Here is a 22868-nt window from a genome sequence, read left to right as displayed (position 1 = left end):
AGCAAGAGACGTGAATTTACTGAAAAGCTTTAAAGTTGACGAGGCGTGCGAGGAGGTTTAGGAGTACGAGCATTAGCACTCGGTGTCCAGGAAAACTTAGGAGTGTCAATGACTCGTGTCCGTCCTGTCAAGCGTGAGCCACGCGTGCTCAGAAGCAATGTTGATGGCGTCCGAGCAACTGATTTGGGTGTTCGATCGACATGCTGACGAAGTAAGAGCTCTCGACGGGGTGTGTCCGGAACACGAAAGCTCGAGGACAACCTACGAGAAGCGTCAATCTCGTTTGCGCCAAGAAGAGTGTAGCCATTAACAGTACCGCGTTCATAATCTACCGCGGGACCAGAATGTTGCGAATTAGAGTTTGTGGAGAGACCAATAATCGAGGTGGGGTTCGCCGCCATTTCAGGGGTGAATCGGGTCGCGTGCGGCACTACGTCAGCGGTAGCACGAACTTGTTTTGATCCACGTGGCATCGGCAAAGCCAACTGTGCTGTTCCCTGCTTTAGGGCAGCACTGGAGTCGTCAGTCCAGGTGCAGATCTCTGCGCTAGGAGCTCTCCAGACAATAGAGGCTGGTCGTGTCCTCTTCCACTCACGTGGACGCGGTTTCAATGCTTCGCGTCTTGCCTCTTTCTGTGCGCGTTCCTCCCGCATTAGATCTGCAAAAGACGCATTGTCTTCTGACGTCACTTGCGACTGGTACGTCATGATCGACGGGACAGAATCCATGGTGTCGATCTCCCTTGTTGAAGAATCAGGGTCCACTGCTTCGAGCCCGATAGCCTCTGAACGGAGCCGAGGAAGGTCGGGAAAGAACCGCTGCTGAACCACGGTAGCAAGTCCCTCAGTATACGCGTCCTCGTCGACGACACGTGGAGAAGTCATCTCTAGTCAGTAGCAATTGCCTGAATTGGGAGGAGACTTCGGCCGCTCTAAAGCGCAAATGCAGACGTTCAGAGTTGCAAACTTAAAGTTGAAAGCGGCAGTTTTTCTTCATGTGTCATTCACCAAGTGACATTCAAGATGGTGACTATGGAACAGTGTCGTATCACATAGACTGGATGTTCTTGCAGGAGAGGACGACAAAGGTGGACCAGGTTTGTGGAGAAACTGCTCGTTGAGAAAACCCTAACCCAGGGTTATGTGGGGGTAAAAGGGTACAAGTGTGGTGGAATGAAGACCAAGAGAAGAGAGAAGAGAGAAGAGAGAAGAGAGAAGAGAGAAGAGAGAAGAGAGGAATAACGAAACGAATCTAGTGAACGGTGAGTTAACTGGCAGAGTTGTTGGGGTGAGGTGAGGTGAGATGTGCGTTTTCTCTTTTTTTTTTTTTTTTTTTTTTTTTTTTTTTTTTTTTTTATTTATTATTATTATTTTTTTCTATATATTTAATATTGATCTGTTTTTTATTTATTATTTATAAAGCTTGTTTTTAACTATATGTTTCAACTACTCGGGCATTAAACCATTGAAGGAAACCACTGACCAATTCGTCATGAAAACCTTAATATATATACTTGATCCTGTTTCTTATCATCCACATTTACTCATACAAGTCTTAAAAAAGCAATTACAGAATTCTTTGTTTTGGATTTTTCTCCATCCGTACTCATTTGTTTTATCATAGAATTACTATTGCTAAACGTTTCATGATACAAAAATAAATATAGCTTCTTAATAATGATTGTAAAAAAAGATAAAGACACTGATATATGCGACTTCCATACTCGTAAGACTAGCAAATAGCAATCAAAAAAGGCGGAAAAAGAAAGTATGTCCATTTGAAATGTTCGCTGACAAAATGTTGATTAAGGTATGGAAAGAGTTGAAATGAACGTATATAAAAGTGCAGTTTTAATTCGTGCCGGCAAGACGCAACAGGATGTGTGTACAACCCATTGTCTCTGGTACAAAAGATACGTTGATCGCTGAACAATTATGACACATTAGTCAGAAAATGGGTACCCGCCATCGTTGGCTTCACTCAAGCAGAAAACGAATTTGCAAGGGAAAGCATGGTGACAACATGAAGACCTAACAAGTAGCTTAAAAACATTAAACGTGTGGCTTTGTTTAACAGAACAAGTTTGACCAAAGAGTACACAACCCGCTCCAAGGGACCCATTCGCGAATAGGCTCGCTCCATCTCCTAAAATGAGGATTAGTATATACAGTTAATGAAATTGAATGAGGAAACAAACCTTGCTCCGGAAATTACTGTAGGGCGATATTTTTGTTTCATAAGACTGATTTGCGTTTCCCAACTCCAGATCTGACGGATTCATGTACTGGCGATACGATGCCTTGTATCGGGCTTGTTCATAGAGTGAAGTAGTTGTCCGCTTCATTTCCTCAATCTCCTCTTGCAGCTTACTGTTCTCTGACTGTAAGGAATTCACTTGCTTGAGCAACTCCATGTTGCTATTACGGAAACGATCACGCTGTTTTTTTATGATATCCATAATACCAACTGTTGATTCTGCATTTCCGGTAACTGACATTGTGTGTCCTGAAATGATACTGGTGTTTCCGCCATTCAAGATTGTTGAAGTAGGAGAAGAACGTCCATATTGTGAATGTGCAAAATTCACAACGCTACCACTCTCAACATCTACGGAGCGTAATTCATTCTCCAATTCTTCAATAATCTTTTTGTGACGAGAAGACTTTTCTTCTAACTGTTCAACACGTGAACTATACTGAGCACACTTCATCTGGAGCTCCGCAGCTTGCTGACGATATGTAGCAAGTTCGCTCGCCATCCGTCGCTCTTTCTGCATAAGACGTGCTTCCAAGCTGAGTGGTTCGGCACTCTTTTCGTTCTTCGATTCCTCCGTGCCAAATTCAACTTCCTTAAATACTTGTAATTCACGCTTGACCTCTTCATAATCGGCGCATTGGTTCACCTGTGCTTGCAGTTCTTGAATGCTGGCTTCCTGCTCTTGTAGAAGGGATGTAATCTTCTCCAGCTCAGCACCGTACTCCGCCTTTGCTTTTTCGTTGTGCTGCAATTGCTCGTGCAACCGCTGTGTCAGTTCATCGTTCTCTGTTTCCAAAAAATGTACGCGACTGCTTGACTCTGCATCGGCATTAGAGTCTTGAGCTATTGCAGACCGTTGCTTCAGCTCTTCGTTTTCCTGTTGAAGTTTGGCAATCTTTTGGCTTGCCTTCTCAAGGTCAGTCATGAGGGTATTGAAGCCCTCCATGCTCGTTAGCTTGCTTTCACTAGCATCGGATTTTTGAGACAACTGGATACTTTGCTCAATCTGACTTAATTGAACAGTTTGGAGTTTTTGTTTCAGTTCTTCAATTTGGTGAGCGGCCTCAGCTTCTGCATCTTTGTGCATAGCTTCTTGTTTGGCGTACTCACTTTCGCATTCCTTACGCGTATCTTTCACAGCTTTCCGAATTTTGGCTTCATATTGTTCTGCTTGCTTTCGCATTTGCTGCTTCAAAGCCTCAAGCTCTTTTTGTGCGTCCTTTGCCTGGGACAATTCAACTTGTGATGCGGCATATTTGGAGCGAATACTCTCAAGCTCGTCTTGTGTTGAATTGTAATCACTCAAGCTTTCCAGGATTGGGAAAGGGTCCGGGACATCTCCCAGGGCCTCGTATACCTTTGCAAATAAGGCTTCCGAATTCTTTGCTCGTCTCGTTAAAGAATCTATTCCTGTTTGATAACGTTTTAGAAGTGCCTTAATCTCAAGAAGCTTCTGGTCATCTTCCAGCTTTCTAAAATCTGCACAACAGAGGTAAACTGTCAGCAAAAAACGTGCGAAACTACCGATTGCAAAATCCTAGATATACAAACCTTTTGTTTTGCTAGCGATTTCCTTTCTTTCTTCCAGTGAATTTTTCTGTACATTTGCCAATTCAATGGCTACAGAATCCATTTCTCTCTGTAATTCCGTAAAGTTTGCATCTATTTACGTTTAGCCATTGAACGTCAAGAGCATCTGATGCATACTTTTCCATGACTCCTTAGCACTCAATAGAACACTTTCTTGCATATTTAAATTTGTCAAGTGCAAGTATCGACGAATTTCCCAATTCCGTCTTCAACAGAGCTTGCGTGGTTCTTGGTCGGTCACTCTTCCAGACCCAGCCAAGCCAAATGCAACTTCCTTGCTACTAACTTCTCGGAGACCAATTGATCTGATCGTCGTTTGATTGCTTTCATAGTAAACTGAGCGTAATAACGGGTGGGGATCACTTATTCTATACTTTTGTTTGTTCGTGTAAAGGGTAAACTTTTACCGAAAAGTAGCTTTCATGAAGCAATTCGCGCTCCAGAGCCTCAGTATTCCCTCAGAAATAAAATCAAAGGCAACATGCATTGTTACTATAGGTATTTTTTTTGTTATTTCTGATTACAGTAACTAACATACAGGTGACTTTATAATTGTCGGTGACAACCAAGGAACGCTCTACCAATTTGATGTATCCGTTCAATCCAATACAGATTATGCGTTTTTACAAAAGAAAACGTTAAAGCCGGCGGCATGCGTTCACAGCCTTACAAATGTTCCATATGCCAAACTTCTACTAGTACATTATGGTACTTGGCTTACATATGTAAACCCGTATACGCTCGCACGAAAGAATGTGTTCCTGATGGATCAAGTCAAACAACTTGCGTTCGATAAACCACTTTCGAGTCCGGCCACAATGTTTCTTGCTATCACGGAAACTCAGCTGAAAGAATTGTACATTCAGAAAGATGGGATATTACGCAAACACAAGGTATAAGTTGACTTTTGCAGCCAGCATGCTAATGTCGCCAAGGAATTTCCATCGGGAGATGTTATACAAGCTTCCTACCGGAAAGGAATCGTTTGTCTTGCGGGAAAGGAAATGTACACGCTAATCGACTTACAGGCAGAAACAAGCCTTCCTCTATTCCCAACACCTATGTGTAACCCGGAATCAAAATTAGAAGATTTTTGCGAACCGCTGATAGCGAAATATCACGACGAGTTTCTTCTAATTGCTGGAAGCGCAGATGCTGCAATTGGTATGTTCATTGACAAAACAGGCTCAGTCACCAGAAACACCGTACTGTTTCAAGAGTATCCAAAAACACTTTACGTTAATGATGGAATTGTATTTGCATTCGGAAAGTCCAAGCTACACATCATTAACGTCCATGATCAAGAACAGGAACAGGTGCTTGATTGCAACATATCTAATTATCCATATTTTTGCCCTGTGAAATTACCTGTTTTTGATCCAATAGACGTGGATAAGCTCACATTCGTTTATGCGCTTGTTGATTTTCCACCTGCATATGAGGATGCTGTCCTTGCAAAGCGCGCAGCCTGCTCTTATTCATTCTTCGTACTTTTAGGCTCATCTGACTGGTTAGCCGTTCACGTACAATCACCTTTTCTTTTTCTACAAGACAGTATATTGAAGGGGGAAGTAGACTCTACGCTTAAACAATTACGGAAGCGAGCACAAAATCCGTCAAAATATGGACTTTCCAATGAGACCATTTTTCAACAAACCTTGTATCTTGAACAGCTCATCGCTCTCCATTACTGGAAGGAAAACCTCTTTGAGGACATGCTCAAATACCTGAAGAGCTCGAAAATGGATCCCCTTCTATTACTTTCCCTATTCCCGCGCTACCGTGTTGCGACTGATACGGTTATTGTTTATAAGGGGATCCTCGAGCAGATTCGCAGCGTTCCTCCATTTGATGAGTGCATAATTGAACATCTAAAACACAATGAGCTTTACAAAGAAGCTGACGACGCAACTAAATCTCAGATCCTTAATCTTTCAAAAGAGAATGCCTTAATAATGCTTCATAGATACTTATCCTGGTTCCGTGGACAGAAAGGTTATGGAAGCTTGTCTGGGAAAAATGATCAGGAAAAGTTCAAAATTGTCGAGAAGACGCTTCTCCACTTGTACTTTGATGTCCAGTTTTCAAGTGATCGTACAGATGATTTGAAAGAATTGTTGAGAACAGCAACAGATTTAACAGACGAAGCGCGGCGAGTCCTCGAGTCGCATCATGAGTATGGGTTGCTTGTGTATATGTACAAAGTGACCCACAATACCGAAGGAGTTTTAGTCACGCTTAAAAAGATCATCAGCGGTGAATGCGACAGCACTACCGTTCCTGACGCTGTACTTCAATTATACGACGAACTCCTTCATACCAAGGTTTCTCCGCTCTTTTGGCGCTACGCAACTTGGTTTGCTCAGCGCGATCCTTCGCTGGCCTCCGACGTTCTCGTTGCGCGCACAAAAGAAGGCAACCTTGATGCTGACGATGTCGTCAGGAACTTTGTCAACGAGGATGGTCCTGTTTTGATCCTTTTTTTGAAGTATATCAACAACCCGGTCTACAGTAATCTCTGTATCCAACTATGTCTGCAATACGTTATACGCTGCATTGAAAATGACAACACCATCTCAACTTTCTTCCGCAAGCTTGTTGGCTCTTACCGCTGTTTGGGTCTGAAGAAACCGTCTTTTGAGCAATACATCGAGGAAAAGGTTTCCCAGAGTGAAGCCCTTGATTCAATCGTTAAAATCGCTTACTTACAGTTAGTGCACCTACTGTCAGAGACAAAAAGCATGGAAGACAGCAAGGCAATGCAGCTCATCGAATGCATGACCAAGGTCAAGTCGCTACTTCCTCATGTTTCAGCTCATCTTTATCACCTTGTTGGGGATCACCAGCAAGCCTTGCACGAAATGCTACAGCTATTTGACTTCAAGACCGCCAACAAATACTGTCTCGACAACTACCAAAGAGAAGAAAAGTGCTGGGAATGGATGCTACAAGGGCTTCTCGAATGTAATTCGACGCCCCTTCCTGAGAGGGTGCTACTGGATGAGACAGAAGAGGATGTGTCACAACTCGAGCTGCAAGAAGTAGCCGAGTATATTTCACATTTTCTTGCACGCAATTTCATTCACTATGACTTTTCGATGATACTAAAGCATTTCAGCGGAGACTCCCCGTTGTGTCTGTTTACAGAATACTTCAAAGCCCTTCAGAGACACCAAGCAATGCGTGCCTACAAATCTGAAATTCGTCTCAATCTCCAAAAAGGTTTATGGCGACAAACACGCGATCTTCTGACGGCCCTGACTGAGCGCAAGGAAGACAAAGATGTTAAAATTCATGACTAGCTACTTGAGCAGCCCATCGCAATGACCGGCTGAACTGTTTATAACTAAATGAACCTTTCTATTACGAAATACAGTACTAATTTTACTACAATGATACAATGTAAGCGCAGATTCCGCCATCTAAACCCTACCACTTAGGCTCACTAGTAGCGCTTCCTTACCGAGCCCGCCTGACCATCCTAGCCTAATGATTCAGCCCTGCTCGCTCGGCCAGACCCCCACGCCACGTGCGACCAATCCACTGGACATGTCACTCGAGCAGGCAACGATGGTTGGTGGTGAAAAAGCCACGGTTTTCCCGCGATACTCCCGTGGCAAGCCTTGAAGGTACAGACCAGCTAACGAGACCACACCTGTTCTACCCTTAACCAACACCTCAACTTAGTTCAAGCAACCATAGCGTATGTGAGCTTTTCTGGAGACCTGTTGTTAACATAATAGTTTTAAAGATGGCAGAGAACGTTGACATTACTGGCAAGCGGGTCGACAAGCTTTCTGCTGCACCCACACCTCATAACACGCCTTCTGGTACTGCTGCACCTATCTCCAGTGCTAAGGCTCCCCAGTTTATGACGATTGAAGAGGGTGATGAGGGACTTGGAGAGAAATTGGGTTCCTTGGCCTATGACATCTCGTCATTGCCAGCCAGCGTTCGTCGCCGTTTGTCTGCTTTGAAGGGACTTGAGGGTGAGCGCAACAAGTTGGAGGTTGAGTTCCAACACGCTATTCTCGAGTTGGAAAAGGAATTTTCCAAGAAATACGAGCCTCTGTACGCACGGAGAGCCGAGATTGTTCGCGGTGCTCGTGAACCCACGTCTGAGGAGATCGAGAAGGGCGAGTACGACGTTGAGTCCAACGGCGAAGCCGAGCAAGAGAAGGCTGTCGAGACGAAGGGCATTCCCGAGTTCTGGCTGACGGCTATGAAGAACGACCTTATGATCTCCGAGGCCGTCACGACCGAGGACGAGGAGGCGTTGAAGCACTTGGTCGACATTCGTCTCTCCTATCCCGAGAAGCCTGGCTTCACACTCGAATTTGAGTTTGAAAAGAATGACTTTTTTACGAACACAGTGTTGAAGAAGACGTACTATTATGGCGAGCAGCCCACTCGCGAGAGCATTTTCTTATACGACCATGCCGAGGGCGACAAGATCGAGTGGCTTCCCAACCGCGATCTCACTGTCCGCGTGGTCACGAAGAAGCAACGCAACAAGACCACCAAGCAGACGCGCGTCGTCAAATCCACCGTCAAGCGTGACAGCTTCTTCGACTTCTTCACTGCTCTTCAGGTCGGCGAGGACGGCGAGGATGCCGAGGTTGATGAGAATGGCGAGGACATCGATGATCTTATTGCGCGTGACTATGAAGTCGCTGAAAACTTCAAGGAGCGTTTGATTCCTCATGCCGTTGAGTGGTTCACCGGCGAGATTTTGGCCCTTGAGAATTACGACAATTTCAGTGACATTGAGGAGGAAGACGAAGAGGATGAATTCGATGACGAACATGTTCTCAATCTTAAGGACAAAACTAGTGCGGACGACGAAGACAGCTTGGTGAGCGACGACGACGAGGTCCAGAACAACCAAAACCCAACTGAGTGCCGTCAACAATAGACGCTTTTTAGCATTTTTTTTCGACATACAGATCGTTTTTGCATAATGCGATGAAACACTATACGCTTGACGTTTGACGTGGTTGTGCTGCGCAGTGCCATCTCGCTTTTGTTGAGCGACACGTTGTGCATCAACTGCCGAGATGTTTGCAAGCCTTTGCTGTCTAATCCCATCATCCGACCTATACACCTACTTTTGTCTCACACCTCGTCTCCTGTGCGTCTGTCCCCCCTTGTGTTTTGTGCTAGCATGCCGAATGCTGTTCTAGTCTACCATGCATAACGCTCGAAGATACGAAACTCAAATACACACTCACACACACACACACACACATATACATACATTCATACACACGCACGAGTGCACGCGCACACGTGGTGGTTCACCAAGAACACGGCATTGGAAAGCGGGGATCTCTCTATTCTGTGTCTGCAGATGTCGATGCAAGCAAGGCCACTCGCAACAGCGGTCACCGGATGCGTCCTCTGTGTTCTTCGTACGTTTGCGCGCTGGATATGTGTTTTTGGAAGCAAGGCTGGGCTGTTCCCGTGCAACACTGTTGAATTTTTGTATGCAGCTGGCTGGAGCTCCTCCTTCCTCTGTTCTTAGAGGGGTCGACGACTACTCGACAAGATCTCTTCCGGTTCTCTCCGCAGCCGCTGTTGCCCCTTACAGCGCGAAACAAAACACGTAGTCACTTTTAGAAGGTTACTCTTAATACTGTTCTTCGTTTTAGCGAACGGTTGATCTGTGCAAAATCTTCAACATGCGGATAGAGGTCTTTGTGTGCTCAGGGCTGGTTTCGTCGACTGGTGACTGGTGACTGACGACCGTTCGTGCGACGCGAAGATGAAGGCGTAGACGTAGGCGTAGGCGTGTGTGTGTATGAATGTATGTATGTGTGTGTACAACCAGCGGAATGAATCCGGCGCGGGTCCGGCACGTTTCGTCCAGTCACTCAGTCACTCATCCACCCATTCATTCATTCCCTGTTCGCTTGTAGATCCGCACACGGACAGCGACCTTTCAGTCTGTTTGGCGGCATCAACGGCGGGACATCATCAGACCTGTTCCTTGTTCCTCTGTCCGCGTTCCCTTCGTGCTTGCGCTCGTGCTCGTGCTCGTGTCGCTGTTACGAATAAGGGTCCAACATTGCGACATACGCGTCTGCATTAGGAATAGCTTCTTAGCGCTTGCGACTTTAGGACTGCGGACCGCGTGCTCCTACTCGCTTGCATTCCCTTAAACTACGTCATAATCGCATCTATAATCTTTCTGCCCCAGATCAGCGCTTTCGGCTCGGCTATCTAATTCGCGTAACTTTAACCCTGAGAATAACTCAGGCAGCCATTGGCGAATGGCCTGTGAGAAAAAAAATCGCGATCGCGCACGCGACTTAACAACTGGAAATTTTTTATTCCGAAATATTAAGTACCGTGATTTTAGGTATAAAAGGGCCGCCGTCGCCTCCTGGTTTCATCGTAGAACCTTGTTTGGCTGTGTGGAATTCGAAAAAGTTTTTCACCGCTCTGTTCCTTTGCTGATTTTCATTTCTGAGACGTCTAGATCCACTCGTCTCTCTCTTTTTCATTTTAAATACCTTCGTTACTTTAACGTTTTCATTTAACAACCCTCATCTCTTTATCATCCAGAATGCCTGCTCAATCTGTTGCTGCTACTGCCCCTGCTGCTGACGAGAACGCCTTGTCCATGTCTCCTCCCAGCTCTGGCTTCTCCCTCATGCAACAAAACTTCACTCGTGCTCGCTCTCACTCCCGCCCTCCTCCTCGTTCCCTCAAGCCCTTTGCCACTGAGGACATCAAGATCCTTTTGCTGGAGAACGTGAACCAATCTGCCCTTGACAACCTCCGTGAGCAGGGCTACCAGGTCGAGTTCCACAAGAAGTCCCTTCCCGAGGAGGAGCTTATTGAGAAGATCAAGCACGTCCATGCCATCGGTATCCGTTCCAAGACCAAGTTGACTCGTAAGGTCTTGGAGCACGCCGAGAACTTGATTGTCATCGGTTGCTTCTGTATCGGTACCAACCAGGTCGACCTCGACTACGCTGCCGAGCGCGGTATCTCCGTCTTCAACTCTCCCTACGCCAACTCTCGTTCTGTTGCCGAGCTCGTCATCGCCGAGATCATCTTCTTGGCCCGTCAGGCCGGTGACCGCTCTATGGAGCTTCACCGTGGCACCTGGAACAAGGTTTCCAACGAGTGCTGGGAGATCCGTGGCAAGACTCTTGGTATTATCGGTTACGGTCACATTGGCTCTCAGCTCTCTGTTCTCGCTGAGGCCATGGGTCTCCGTGTCTTGTACTACGATATCATTCCCATCATGCCTCTTGGTTCTGCCAAGCAACTCTCCTCCCTCGAGGAGCTTCTTCACAACTCCGACTTTGTGTCCCTTCACGTCCCTGCCTCTCCCGAGACTACGAACATGATCTCCTCTGCCGAGTTTGCCGCCATGCGCCGCGGCTCCTTCCTCATCAACCTTTCCCGTGGTACTGTCGTCGACATTCCCGCCTTCATCGCTGCCAGCAAGTCTGGCAAGATTGCCGGTGGTGCCATCGATGTCTACCCTGCCGAGCCCCACAGCAACGGTGACAACAAGTTTGTTGACTCCTTGAACTCCTGGACTTCCGACCTTACCTCTCTTCGCAACGTCATCCTCACTCCCCACATTGGTGGTAGCACTGAGGAGGCTCAATACAACATTGGTGTCGAGGTCAGCGAGAGCTTGATCCGCTACATCAACGAGGGTAACAGTACTGGTGCCGTCAACTTCCCCGAGGTTTCTCTTCGTAACCTTACCGAGGCCGACAAGAACCACGTCCGTGTCCTGTTTGCTCACCAAAACGTCCCCGGTGTTTTGCGCCAAGTCAACGAGATCTTCAAGGACCACAACATCAAGTCCCAGTTCTCTGACTCCCGCGGTGAGATTGCTTACTTGGTTGCTGACATCAGCGACTGCACTCCTGACTCTCTCAAGGATCTCTACAAGCATCTTGAGGCTCTCCCCTTCAAGATCCGCACTCGTCTCTTGTACTAAGCTTGTACGAGCTCGTGTCGGTAAGCTTGTTGCCTAAATCTTAAAAATTTTCTTCAACCCCTTCCTCTCTCTCTTGTGCTGGTGCTCTGAATGCCCGGCATGTACAGCTTTTCAACCATGATGACCATCAACGTCCCTTCAACTGAACGCTGATAATGATAAATTCAGTAAAATTTTGTAATTCAACATTAGTGATGATACGGTGGGTGGTGTGGTGTGTAATGTAGCAGTGTGTCATGTGGTATTGTGGTGGTATCCGAATTCGTTTCTCTTAGGAGCGTTTGCCTTGGGCTTGTCCTGTTCGGTGTGTTATAGGGTGTTGTTGGGTTAAGTCATGGTTTAGGGGGATTGGTGAGATTCGAACGACAAACGGAAAGGGACGGCAGAACAGTGATGAGAGTCGGACGCGACTCGAACCTGTAACAAAGTACGACCGTAACCGCAAGACAATACTCAGTTCTAAAGGACACCATTAAACCCTTCCCTTTACACCGTAAGACATAGCCCCGGAAAGACCATACCCCACCTACAACACTCAACCCAAGTTACACGCTTTACACACCCTACCCCCACACCCCAGCTCTCCCCCACTTCAGTAATGGGATGGTACTCAGAAATGGCATTCATTTTTAGTTCTCGACGGCAGCAGCACCACGAAGAAGACCGGTACGACGGGCAGCAATAAGACCAACCTTTTGACCAGGAGCGGATCCACGGGGGACGGTGGAGGACTTACCAATGTGTTGATGGTTACCACCACCATGAGGATGGTCGACGGGGTTCATAGCAACACCACGAGTACGGGGCCAGCTGTTGCGCTTGACGCGGTACTTGTGGAAAGCACGACCGGCCTTGAGCAAAGGCTTGTCAATACGACCACCACCGGCAACGATACCAACCATACCACGGGCAGCAGAGGGAATGACCTTCTTGGCACCAGAAGGCAACTTGACACGAGTCTTGCCAGTGTCAACGTCGTGACCAACGATGATGACGTAGTTACCAGAGGAACGACCAAGGGAACCACGGTCACCAGTCTTCTCCTCGACGTTGGAAGCGATGGTACCCTCGGGCATCTCACCAATGGGCAAAACGTTACCGACGGTCAAGGCAGCCTTCTTACCAGCGTAAACGAATTGGCCGGTGTACATACCCTCGTTGGCGACGAAGGTCTCGACGTCGGTCTTGTAACGGTAAGGGTTACGGAAGGCAACCTTAGCCAAAGGAGCACCACGGCCAGGGTCGTGGATGATCTTCTGGACAACACCGCGGATGTAGCCGTGGCGCTCAGCATAGTCCAAGGTACGGAACTGAGCAGCGCCCTTGCGGAGGCGGGTGTGGGCTTGGAAAATTCCACCACTCTTTCTTTGAGCTCTGATGACACGTCCCATTGTTGGTGAAGGTGTTGGTTGCTGGAGAAGTCAAATTCGTGGTGGGAGGAGGAGAAAGTGTGTTTCCTGTGACTGCTTTTCGCTGAGTCTAGCGAAGCTCGGCGGAGATCGGTGAAGCCTGGTATCCTGCGGTAAACATATATAGCGCGAGACGACGACGTGCGGTATATGGTGTATAGTGATGTGCACCGCATTGTATGCCAAATTGCATTATTCATTATAACAACGATTCGCAACGTGTCGCAACGCATCGCATCGCGCAGCACCGCCCGCTTAATAACTAAACAGTGTACCCCACCCTGGTGCCCGCATATTCTAGTTCAAGTTTAATTAACAACTGGAGAAACACAGTAAAGGAGAACAAACAGTGACCTCTAACTTCATAGCCCGCAGCCACGTGCAGTGCTAATGAGAGCACAGCGCAGCGTAATACGCGCACAGCAGTGGCGCCGGGTTTTGACGATTGGGCTTTTCGCTCGCTCGCGTGTGGACGAGAGGATGATGTGTGTGTGAGTGTGTGGACGCAAAAAGTGAGTGAGTGCGAGTGAGTGAGTGAGTGAGTGTGGATACAGTAAACTACAGTGAGAGCCCACTAAGCCGGTTAGTGAGGCAAGGAGCGAAGTAAATGGGTGTCCACATGAGTCGGGCGAAAAAGACTGAGGGCGAGACTGGGAGTCAGACCGGAGGAACAAGTTCGGGTGGAGATCGGAAAAGTAGTAGGTAAAAAAAGTTTAACGAAAGCTGCAGCGGCAAGCGCCGCACTGCGAGAGGGATTTTGGCAACAATGCAAACAACGAACAACAGCAACAAATGAATGCAAGACCAAGGATTGTGTTAGCATCAGCGTGCTCGCTGCAGTTAAAGAGGGTGAGTCGTTCGTTTCGAGCGTGTGTAATTGCACGTGTGTGAAATGCGAAATCATAGTGCGCAGCACTCGTCGCAAATCACTGTTTGACATTGCACAATTTTACACGTGCATGGAATCGCCCATGCCGCTATAGACCACAGAGGATTGGTAAAGCGTAGGATGAGAATTTCGGCTAGGAGACTGAGGCCGCATGCCGTGAACAGCATTCGCCGCGGCTTGATGGGATTGTTGTTGCTGCTGCTGCTGCTGTTGTTGTTGTTGTTGTTGCTGTTGCTGTTGTTGTTGCTGCTGTTGCTGTTGTTGGACAGCCATTGCAGATTGCATAGGAAGGTTAGCCGACGAAATGGAAGCTCGATGTTGCTGCTGTTGAGACATCCACTGCTGGGGAGCAGCTCCCCCAGATACAGCGACCGTGTGCATCTGTCGTGCATCACCAGCGACGTTTTGTTGTTGAACAGCAGCGTTTTGGTCAAGAGAGAGAGCCTCTGGAGCCAGTCCCTCCGCGCTTGTATCGGCCATTCGCATCGCAATATGCTGTTGCTGCTGCTGTCTAGTATTAGCAGCAGCCGCAGCAGCCATCGAATTCATCATGTCTTCCGACATGGATACCGCTCCCCCACCAGCATCAGCTGCAGGCATGTCACGCTGCCCCTGCTCCGAAACAAGCTGTGGTGTTGCTTGTGATCGCTGCAGTGTTTGGTGCTGTGGTGGCGGCGACTGTTGCTGCTGCTGTTGCTGTTGCATAGGTCGAAAAGCCATATGCCGCGCTTGAAGCGCGTTTTGTGTATTTTGGAAGTCTGCCAAAACAGACCGGATTTTAGCGGAGCAGGGGCAACCTTGGTGAGCAAGTAACTGACTTTTGAGTCGAAACGCCTCCTGTTGTAATTGAGAAAGCAAATGCTGCATTTGCTTGGACTGCTCGACCGCGGCGTTTGCCGTCTGCTCCAGATTTTTCACCCATTCTTTTTTCTTCTGACGAAACTTGGATGCAGCAATGCGGTTGCGCTCCAAGATACGACGACGCTTTTCGTCATCAACTTGCTTTTTCTTGCTTGTCATGTTGGTTAGATTGAAGAGGCCGTGCGGAATGGTGCTGGTAAGAGAAGACACTGGGTGTGTTCGACGATGTTTAGGAATGCACACAGGCCCAGATACAGAAAAAGTAGCGTCGGTTTTTGCACGGGATGATTTTTAAAGACAGGATTCCCGTTGAAGGTAATTGTTGTTGGTAAACTATATGTCAGAATATGAGATCAAATGAGAAACTTATGTGGCGACACAAGCAGTAAATACAAGTGATTGAAACGCGAAGGCAGGAAAATGAGGATTCTGTCCAGCAAACAAGAGATAAAACATACACGCTCAAAGATGCAAAGCCAGCGAGGTTCTGCAGCACAGGTATAGGTCAATGATGCCACAGAATCGCACCGACACTCGAAAACTTGCGAAGGCGTGTTGCTGCCAAGGAAAAACGTGCAGGAAACGAACAGGGCGGTCGGTTAACGTATGCAAACACGGGACCGGTAGTATCTTACGCGTAAAGCGCGTCTCCTAACTCAAATTTGCCAAAACAGGTTCTTAAAGCTTACAGCTGGATTCTCAAAACACAATCGTCCACGGAATTAACCAAGGACAGGCCGTGAACGCATGAAAAACTGCTTGATTGTGTCCGTATCACTGATGTACAGTCGCACAGGTGTTCTTACAAAACAAAACGCCTGTCCGTTAATTCACCCTGATCTTCCGTATTCGGAAACTTTGTGAGTTCGCGTCAATGCTGACAATCGCTCTTTACAACAGATCCTCTGTTGTGTCAGACACGGAGAATTCCGTTTCTCCACTGAAAATGGTAAATTATACCTTAATCAAGCAAAACTCCTACAAATGCGGTGCTCGTGAAGGGTAAGTTCGGTCGGGTGTTAGTGTCGACCTAGGGTTCTACTAGGCGGGTGTCAGCGGAGGCGCCCAATTACATAATTGCCACAACACATAGAGTGCACGGGTAGGGTAAGGAACATAGGTAAGCAGCCGAGTAATTTCGAAGCAGGGCTAGAAGGGTGGCACACTAAAAACCGTATTGTTCAATGAGGAACGTTGTCGAAAAACCGGTAGGGGTGAGCCAGGGGGGCGGGAGTGGGCGAAACAGTAAAGATGAGATGAGGTGCGTGAACCCTTAATTGAAAAGGGTTGCGGGGAAGTCGAAAAGAAGACACGAAGAGAAAACGAACGACTGGCTTATGCCAAGGAGAAACAAAGTGCGTAGTGCAAGTCATAGAGCTGTAGAATAAGTAAATCCCGAAGCAAAAAAACGTGGTTTGGACGGCTGTATGAACTCCCGAGATAGTATAGGCCTTTTCATGTATTCGTGCTTGTAGTCCAGAAGAACAGTGGATGATTTTTAATCCCGACAAGGAGCCAGCGAACTGAATCGATTCTTGTCTTATCACCGAAACTCATTTTCATGATAATAAGTTTGATCGCCTGTAGTCAATTGTAGCGAGTATAAATAGTATGGCGTTGGACCCAGACGGCGTAGTTCAAGACACAGCACACAGGTCTCGTTGTGTGTCACCTTATCGGAATATCCCCTTCATTGCTTAGAGATGAGAACACATGTCGCAGCTGACTCCATACCAGGACTGTACAGTCCTGTGTTAGATGCGCACTTGTTCGCCATTGATGCGAACACACAGCTTCGAAAGAAAGACAGTCTACTGGAATGCTTGCAATACATTGTGAACACCACCATAGAAGAGGGAAAAACGTATCCGTTTTCGGAACCATTTGGGTTAGATGAGTGCAGGGAGTACTTCTTCAAGCATTGCACGGTTATCTGTGTCAAGGTTCCAGCAATTGTGCGCAAACAATCCACACTTGGTGTAGATGCATTAAAAGACTTGGATATCGATTGGAAAGAAGCATTACTGGGTGTGTTCTACGTCAAACCGAATTATGCAGGTCGCTGCTCGCATATTTGCAATGGCGGATTTTTCGTTCATCCAGCCAAAAGAGGACAAGGCATTGGTAGAGAGTTGGCGAAAGCGTACCTTTATTTTGCACCGCGTTTAGGCTACAAGTCAAGCGTATTTAATCTTGTGTTCGCAACAAATACAGCAAGCGTCCGACTATGGGAAAGGCTTAATTTCACTCGAGTCGGTGTCATCAAAGATGCTGCGTTCATAAAAGGTCGTAAAGAGCCTGTTGACGCATTTGTTTATCAGTATACTTTCCCTCCGTTGGAGAAGAATACTGTTTAAGACAAGCACGAACTGTCATTACCAAGCATCAAAATTTCCAAAACCCGTACGGGCCTTCTTTTTCTTCGGCAATGAGGGCTCAACGAAAGATGGTTTTTTTTCCTCCGCTGCTTTTATATACTTACCGACAGGAACCGATGAGCTTGAGCCGGAACTTGATTCGCCCGTAATTCCTAAACGTTTTCCTGTCCATGTAACGCGATCGTTTTCTTCATCATGTAACGAGGATTCGTGTTTTTCTTTCTCCTTCACCTTCTGTTGTTCCTCTTCACGCCAAAGCTCGAAGGGGTCAACGTAAATGACTATATTTTCAATCTGGATAGTTGTTTTTGGTCGATCAGTTTCAGTAGTGGGAACTCGCTCCAGGGCATCGAGAACGGACATGCCACCCACGACGCGACCGAAGATGGCATGTTTTCTGTCCAGATGTTTCGCTGCGTCGTAACAGATGAAGCTGGGATTTTTGTTAGTACATTGTTTTCAACTCTCGTAAGCAGACATATTACATACAATTGGCTTCCATTTGTATTTTTACCGCTGTTAGCCATAGAGACAACACCCCGGCTATCGTGTGTCAGCGGATTAGTAACTTCATCTCGAAAAGGCTTGCCCCAAATGCTTTGACCTCCACGACCGGTAGCAGTGGGATCGCCTCCCTGAATCATGAAGCCGGGAATATTCCGATGAAACTTCGTACCATCGTAATACCCTTTTTTGGCGAGTTCCACGAAATTATACACTGCCCGAGGAGCATACTCCGTGTGCAATTCTAAATTTATCTCACCAAAGTTCGTCACTAACCGTGCATAACCCTTGTGCCAAATACGCTTGGGTACGAGCATGTAATCTTCCTCGCTGATGATAGCATGTTCATTGCGGGTAACGGGGGAAAACGAAGTTGAAGTGAGTGCAGAAGCCGCCAAACCTTTGGTGTGAATGGCTTTGTGTGTAGGCAGTAAGCTGCTTGTATTTTCTGTTTTACCGCTCGACTGGCTGGACGCAGTTGCGTTTTCACCAAGAGCTCGTCGCTCACGAGAACGTTGAACGGCCTCTTTGGCTTGCTTTATCCGTTCCTCCTTGGACACATCTTTCGTGGAAGACTGTTGGTTCGGCAGACGACCGAGCTCTTGAACGGTAATAATGTCCGAGCGTTGAAATGGTGTGTCTGTAACCAAGTCCTTCCAATTTTTAGGTTTTATGTTAAGATTCTCTATGGTGTCATACGCAAAACAGTTTCCAGTCGGCTTTATGGCGACAATGTGTGTGTACTGGTTAAATACCTTCATCGTAACGGGGTCACAGTATTCGCCAGTAGCATTTTTTGTGAAATTCAGTTTCATGAGTTGACCGACTGTTAGCGGTTCCTTTGTAACTGGATTAGTCCCATGCTTTTTGATCCAAGGAACAATATGTCTAATTCATATAATATGTTAGGAACTTGACCTTTCGTGCCATTAATTTATACATACCGAAAATCGAATAAAGTAGCAACATTTTCACTGTCTAATACGCAGCAGGGATGGGTGAAAGGCTGAAGGGATAGCGCGCAGTAATTGAAAGGTAATTGGGGCCGTGACGATGCTGCTTTCCGCTTCGCAATTCCACTCATTCCAGCGTGCCATCCATGCACACCCGAGTGTTCTGACTGTGTGATGTACAGTTTGTCCGTGTTTTTTCCCATTTTCTATTAATAATGTTTATACACTTTCAACTGTAGGTAGACCAAAAAGAAGTATGCAGTATCTACTAGCAGAAGACAGGCGAAAATGCACTAAACCAAGTGTCGTATATAGCTTCAGTAATTTTAATTAGTAGATCTTGTCAATTCCTCGTTTTCTATCGATAATTGCAATTATTTGCCCTGGAACAAGGGAAACGGAGAGGGTGCGTGTGTGCGTGTGCAACTTCCTCAATGAATAAGCTTGTCGCATTTTAGGTTAGGGTGATCACGTGTACTCCACCACAGAAGAACGTGAAACTTTAATCTGAGAGCGAATTTGACCAACGCGTTGTACTGGCTGCAGATGCTGTTGTCGTTTACCACATCCACCAAAACACGAACGACACTTGCGTGGTCCTTACCGAAATGGACGCGGGTTCTCAGGTAAATAATCAACAGGATAAGAAGCTTGAGGCACCAAAACCTCAAGAAGAAAATGGAGTTCAGGTCGCGGTTGTCCAACCAGCAAAAACTCTTTCTGGCAAAGAGCTTAAGGCATTGAAGAAGGCTCAGAAGCTGGCTGCCCGTAAAGCTCGTGTTGATGCACGAGGTCCTACTGAGGCCAAGCACGGTCCTTCCGACCCCAAGCAAGGGAATACTTCAAAAAAGGTCAGCAACAAGCCTGCTCCGGCTGCCGGTGCTCAACAAACCAACGAGCAGGCTGCCGAAAAGGCATTGTTTGAGGAAAAGCAGGTGTCTATATTTTCGCATTTGGACTCTCATCGCCGTCGTAATACCGAGAATGCCCCTAAAGATGTTCACCCAGCTGTTTTCCGTCTTGGTTTAAGGCTTGCGAATTACCAAGTGTACGGATCAAACACTCGTTGTATTGAGCTTTTGCGCACCTTTAAGCGTGTTATCGAGGATTATCAAACCCCAGCTGGAACAACCATTTCTCGTCATTTGACAACACATATAAACACGCAGATTGCGTATCTCGTCTCTACGAGGCCCCTTAGCATCAGCATGGGCAATGCTATCCGCTTCTTAAAGCTTGAAGTGTCCGTCCTTGGCATTGACTTGACGGAAGACGAGGCAAAAGAAGTGCTGTTGAGCAAAATCGATAGCTACATCCGGGATCGGATTATCGTTGCCGGCAAAGTAATCATGCAAACTGCATCCCAAAAGATTCAAGACGGTGATGTTGTGCTCACGTTCTCCAACTCCAGCACCGTCAACCAAGTGCTCATCTATGCAAAGTCCATTGGTAAGAATTTCCGAGTCATCGTTGTTGATTCTCGCCCCGGCTACGAAGGAAAGCAAGGAGTGCGCCAGCTGACGGAGCACGGATTATCGTGTACGTACGTGATGCTTTCCGCTCTGGCCTACGTTATGCAGGAAACAACAAAGATCTTCCTTGGTGGTCACGCTATGTTGTCGAATGGTGCACTGTACTCGCGTGCCGGTACATCTCTTGTTGCTCTTATGGGTCGAGAGGCTAATGTTCCTGTTATCGTTTGTTGTGAGTCGTACAAGTTCAGTGAACGCATCCAGTTAGACTCTCTCGTGTTCAATGAGCTCGCATCACCCGATCAACTTGTGAATGATTCTATTAATGAGCCTGAGAAGCCGGGTGCATTAAAAGATTGGCGAAGCGTTAAGAACCTCAAGCTGTTGAGCCTGAAATACGACGTTACTCCCCCTCGCCTAATCACCGTTTGCGTGTGTGAGATGGGACTCTTGCCCTCTACTTCAGTCCCGGCTATTATTAATGAATTTAAGCAGATTTACACCTGAGCAATTTCTGTTGCATCGTCGAGTTTGCAGTACACAGAGGAAAGTGGGTAAAAACTTGCGCATACTGAAAAATTACTAGAGCACGCACACATACACACACACTATAGTTGTTCGTTTTTGACTATTTAGATTCATTCGTAGGTTTCGTGACCGGGATAATGACCTTATTTTTTGAGCGGCCGTAATGGGGGTAAGCAATGAAAGAAAAAAGGAAAGACATATTGAATATGACGGAGTAAGAGGGTAAGGCGCAAGTCCGTATGTCGTTCGTAATCGTTTTGTGCAAAATTAAGCTTAGTATGTTCCATTGTGCTTCGTTACTTGTCGTCATTCATGGGACTAGAAAGCAGCACATCAGTTGAATACGCTTATTACAGCATCCTAGTGGTCTTCTCTCACTCCATTTCTTCTCAATATTGCATTCCCTCTTTTCCTTCTCCTTCCTCGTTCGCTTAATTTAACCTTAATTCAAAGACTCAATCAAACTTCTCAAAGTATATCTTATCGATAGGTATCTGCCTGATTGATAAGATACTATTAGTCAGTACAGCTCCTGTGCGGGAGCTTGTTAGACAGGATAGACAGAGAGATGGGAGACCAGGTTTCGCCAAACTGGGAATGAAGGACGCGTACAGCTCAGGAATGACAATTTAAGAAAACAGACGAAATGATTACTGGAACCTTTTCACGGAAACTGAGCAACAATTTGAACAAAATTCGACTTCCTCAACATACTAGAACATCGTTTTTTGCTGACCGTAGACTCGTCTTTATTGAAGGAATAGACACGGTAAAGTTTTTGCAGGGACTGGCTGCAAACAAAGTCGTTGCCGGAGAACCGAAATACAGTGCATTTTTAAACGCCAAGGTAAACAAAATTGTGTGGTAACAAGGTGCATTTATGAATAGTTGAACTGATACTTTGCTCAGGGACGGGTTTTATTTGATGCATTATTGTACCCTCTGGATTTAAGACAGAGAACTCAATTGGTTGATAATGTCCAAGGCCAAGGAGATGCCTTTGCTATAGAAATTGATGCAACCCGTGCTGCTGCCTTTTTGCAGCATCTTCAACGATTCCAACTTCGAGCAAAGGTCCGACTAGCCCCAGTGGATCCAAGCCGTTGGTGCGTGCAGGCAACGTGGAACGATACACGAGAGGACAGCAGCGATGATGGCCTCGTAGACACTCGTGAACACTTGATAACGTCTCCGTTGACACAGTTGTGGGATCCTCGCTTTCCCGAGACGAACAACGTTCGACGAGCCATTGTTCCTCCTACATCTGCACCCGCCCAAGAACTTTCTATGGAAGCATACAAAGCTTTTCGCATACAGAAAGGTGTTGCTGAAGGACAAAGGGAAATTATAAGCGGAGAGGCATTTCCTCTCGAAAGCAACTTCGATAAGCTGCACGGGGTGCACTTTCAAAAAGGCTGTTATCTTGGTCAGGAACTGACATATCGATCGTACCAACGAGGAACTACTCGTAAACGCATTCTGCCCTTTCAATTGAGCAAGCGTCCCGATGACTTCTCAAAAAGAATATCTTATTCGTCGAGTCCTTTTTCGGTGCCTGCTGCTAATGAATTGTCGCTATCCGAAGCAACGGGAACGGATGCTTCTACTCAGACACGGACACGAAGAGGCCCTGGTCGTGTTCTGACAACTCAAGGAAACATAGGTCTCGGTTTGATTCGTCTTGACTACATAGATCAAGTTCTTCGTTGGGGAGAGCTCTTCCTGAAACCATATCGTCCACCGTTCCTTTTGGACGACTGATTCGAGAGTGCGGAACCACTCATCTATGTCCTAGCAACCATGAGAACGTTGTTTAAACCGTTCTGTTGCTCATTCAAAAATAGTACGACGATCTTTCAAGTCAAGGAATGACCCGTAACATCTCTAATAACGACACACGCATGGTGTAAGAGAAATACCAACAGTTATTAATTACATAGTTTTGTTATTGCTACTATTACTACAACTACTACAGTCACCGCATATTCTATATTCAGCTCTATCAACACGAAGTACATTTCATCTGTGCTTCACATATCCATTCCTTTCGTTTACTCCC

The 22868-nt window shown here is 46.6% G+C and overlaps 11 protein-coding genes across 11 annotated transcripts; 6 read left to right on the top strand and 5 right to left on the bottom strand.

Moving 5' to 3' along the window:
* Window positions 1-29: 29 nt before the first annotated feature.
* On the bottom strand, window positions 30-884 carry SJAG_02317 (stress response protein Bis1; the record flags this gene model as incomplete). Its single annotated transcript, XM_002173490.1, has 1 exon — window positions 30-884. One exon carries the CDS (start codon window positions 882-884, stop codon window positions 30-32), a length of 855 nt encoding a protein of 284 aa, XP_002173526.1.
* A 693-nt stretch (window positions 885-1577) lies between these two features.
* On the bottom strand, window positions 1578-4086 carry SJAG_02316 (CASP family protein). Its single transcript, XM_002173489.2, has 4 exons — window positions 3964-4086; window positions 3808-3918; window positions 2198-3735; window positions 1578-2145 (listed from the first exon to the last, which is right to left on the bottom strand). Exons 1-4 carry the CDS (start codon window positions 4004-4006, stop codon window positions 1981-1983), a joined length of 1857 nt encoding a protein of 618 aa, XP_002173525.1. The 5' UTR covers window positions 4007-4086; the 3' UTR covers window positions 1578-1980.
* On the top strand, window positions 3983-7267 carry SJAG_02315 (GTPase regulator Vps3). The gene is made up of 3 exons (XM_002173488.2): window positions 3983-4344; window positions 4387-4739; window positions 4782-7267. Exons 1-3 carry the CDS (start codon window positions 4269-4271, stop codon window positions 7146-7148), a joined length of 2796 nt encoding a protein of 931 aa, XP_002173524.1. The 5' UTR covers window positions 3983-4268; the 3' UTR covers window positions 7149-7267.
* Window positions 7268-7376: 109 nt separating this feature from the next.
* On the top strand, window positions 7377-9521 carry SJAG_02314 (nucleosome assembly protein Nap1). The gene is made up of 2 exons (XM_002173487.2): window positions 7377-7549; window positions 7590-9521. Exon 2 carries the CDS (start codon window positions 7598-7600, stop codon window positions 8759-8761), a length of 1164 nt encoding a protein of 387 aa, XP_002173523.1. The 5' UTR covers window positions 7377-7549; window positions 7590-7597; the 3' UTR covers window positions 8762-9521.
* Window positions 9522-10199: 678 nt separating this feature from the next.
* Window positions 10200-12015, top strand: SJAG_02313 (D-3 phosphoglycerate dehydrogenase). The gene has a single exon (XM_002173486.2). It carries the CDS (start codon window positions 10415-10417, stop codon window positions 11813-11815), a length of 1401 nt encoding a protein of 466 aa, XP_002173522.1. The 5' UTR covers window positions 10200-10414; the 3' UTR covers window positions 11816-12015.
* A 399-nt stretch (window positions 12016-12414) lies between these two features.
* Window positions 12415-13297, bottom strand: SJAG_02312 (60S ribosomal protein L2). The gene has a single exon (XM_002173485.2). It carries the CDS (start codon window positions 13204-13206, stop codon window positions 12445-12447), a length of 762 nt encoding a protein of 253 aa, XP_002173521.1. The 5' UTR covers window positions 13207-13297; the 3' UTR covers window positions 12415-12444.
* SJAG_02311 (transcription factor Pcr1) lies at window positions 13258-16009 on the bottom strand. Its single transcript, XM_002173484.2, has one exon. It carries the CDS (start codon window positions 15131-15133, stop codon window positions 14174-14176), a length of 960 nt encoding a protein of 319 aa, XP_002173520.1. The 5' UTR covers window positions 15134-16009; the 3' UTR covers window positions 13258-14173.
* On the bottom strand, window positions 15946-19178 carry SJAG_02308 (cyclophilin family peptidyl-prolyl cis-trans isomerase Cyp8). Its single transcript, XM_002173482.2, has 3 exons — window positions 18801-19178; window positions 17842-18744; window positions 15946-17785 (listed from the first exon to the last, which is right to left on the bottom strand). The coding sequence occupies exons 1-3, from the start codon at window positions 19010-19012 to the stop codon at window positions 17350-17352; spliced, it is 1551 nt and encodes a 516-aa protein (XP_002173518.1). The 5' UTR covers window positions 19013-19178; the 3' UTR covers window positions 15946-17349.
* Window positions 16069-18819, top strand: SJAG_02309 (L-azetidine-2-carboxylic acid acetyltransferase). Its single transcript, XM_002173483.2, has one exon. The coding sequence runs from the start codon at window positions 16678-16680 to the stop codon at window positions 17329-17331; it is 654 nt and encodes a 217-aa protein (XP_002173519.1). The 5' UTR covers window positions 16069-16677; the 3' UTR covers window positions 17332-18819.
* Window positions 19179-19332: 154 nt separating the features above from the next.
* Window positions 19333-21032, top strand: SJAG_02307 (translation initiation factor eIF2B delta subunit). The gene has a single exon (XM_002173481.2). It carries the CDS (start codon window positions 19418-19420, stop codon window positions 20786-20788), a length of 1371 nt encoding a protein of 456 aa, XP_002173517.1. The 5' UTR covers window positions 19333-19417; the 3' UTR covers window positions 20789-21032.
* A 295-nt stretch (window positions 21033-21327) lies between these two features.
* On the top strand, window positions 21328-22816 carry SJAG_02306 (iron-sulfur cluster biogenesis protein). Its single transcript, XM_002173480.2, has 2 exons — window positions 21328-21656; window positions 21719-22816. The coding sequence occupies exons 1-2, from the start codon at window positions 21456-21458 to the stop codon at window positions 22568-22570; spliced, it is 1053 nt and encodes a 350-aa protein (XP_002173516.2). The 5' UTR covers window positions 21328-21455; the 3' UTR covers window positions 22571-22816.
* Window positions 22817-22868: the final 52 nt, after the last annotated feature.

This window comes from Schizosaccharomyces japonicus, assembly GCF_000149845.2.
Source record: "Schizosaccharomyces japonicus yFS275 unplaced genomic scaffold supercont5.1, whole genome shotgun sequence".
Classification (NCBI taxonomy): Eukaryota; Fungi; Ascomycota; class Schizosaccharomycetes; order Schizosaccharomycetales; family Schizosaccharomycetaceae; genus Schizosaccharomyces; species Schizosaccharomyces japonicus.
Note: the sequence above shows the minus strand (reverse complement) of the source record. Positions and strands in the feature narration are given on the sequence as shown.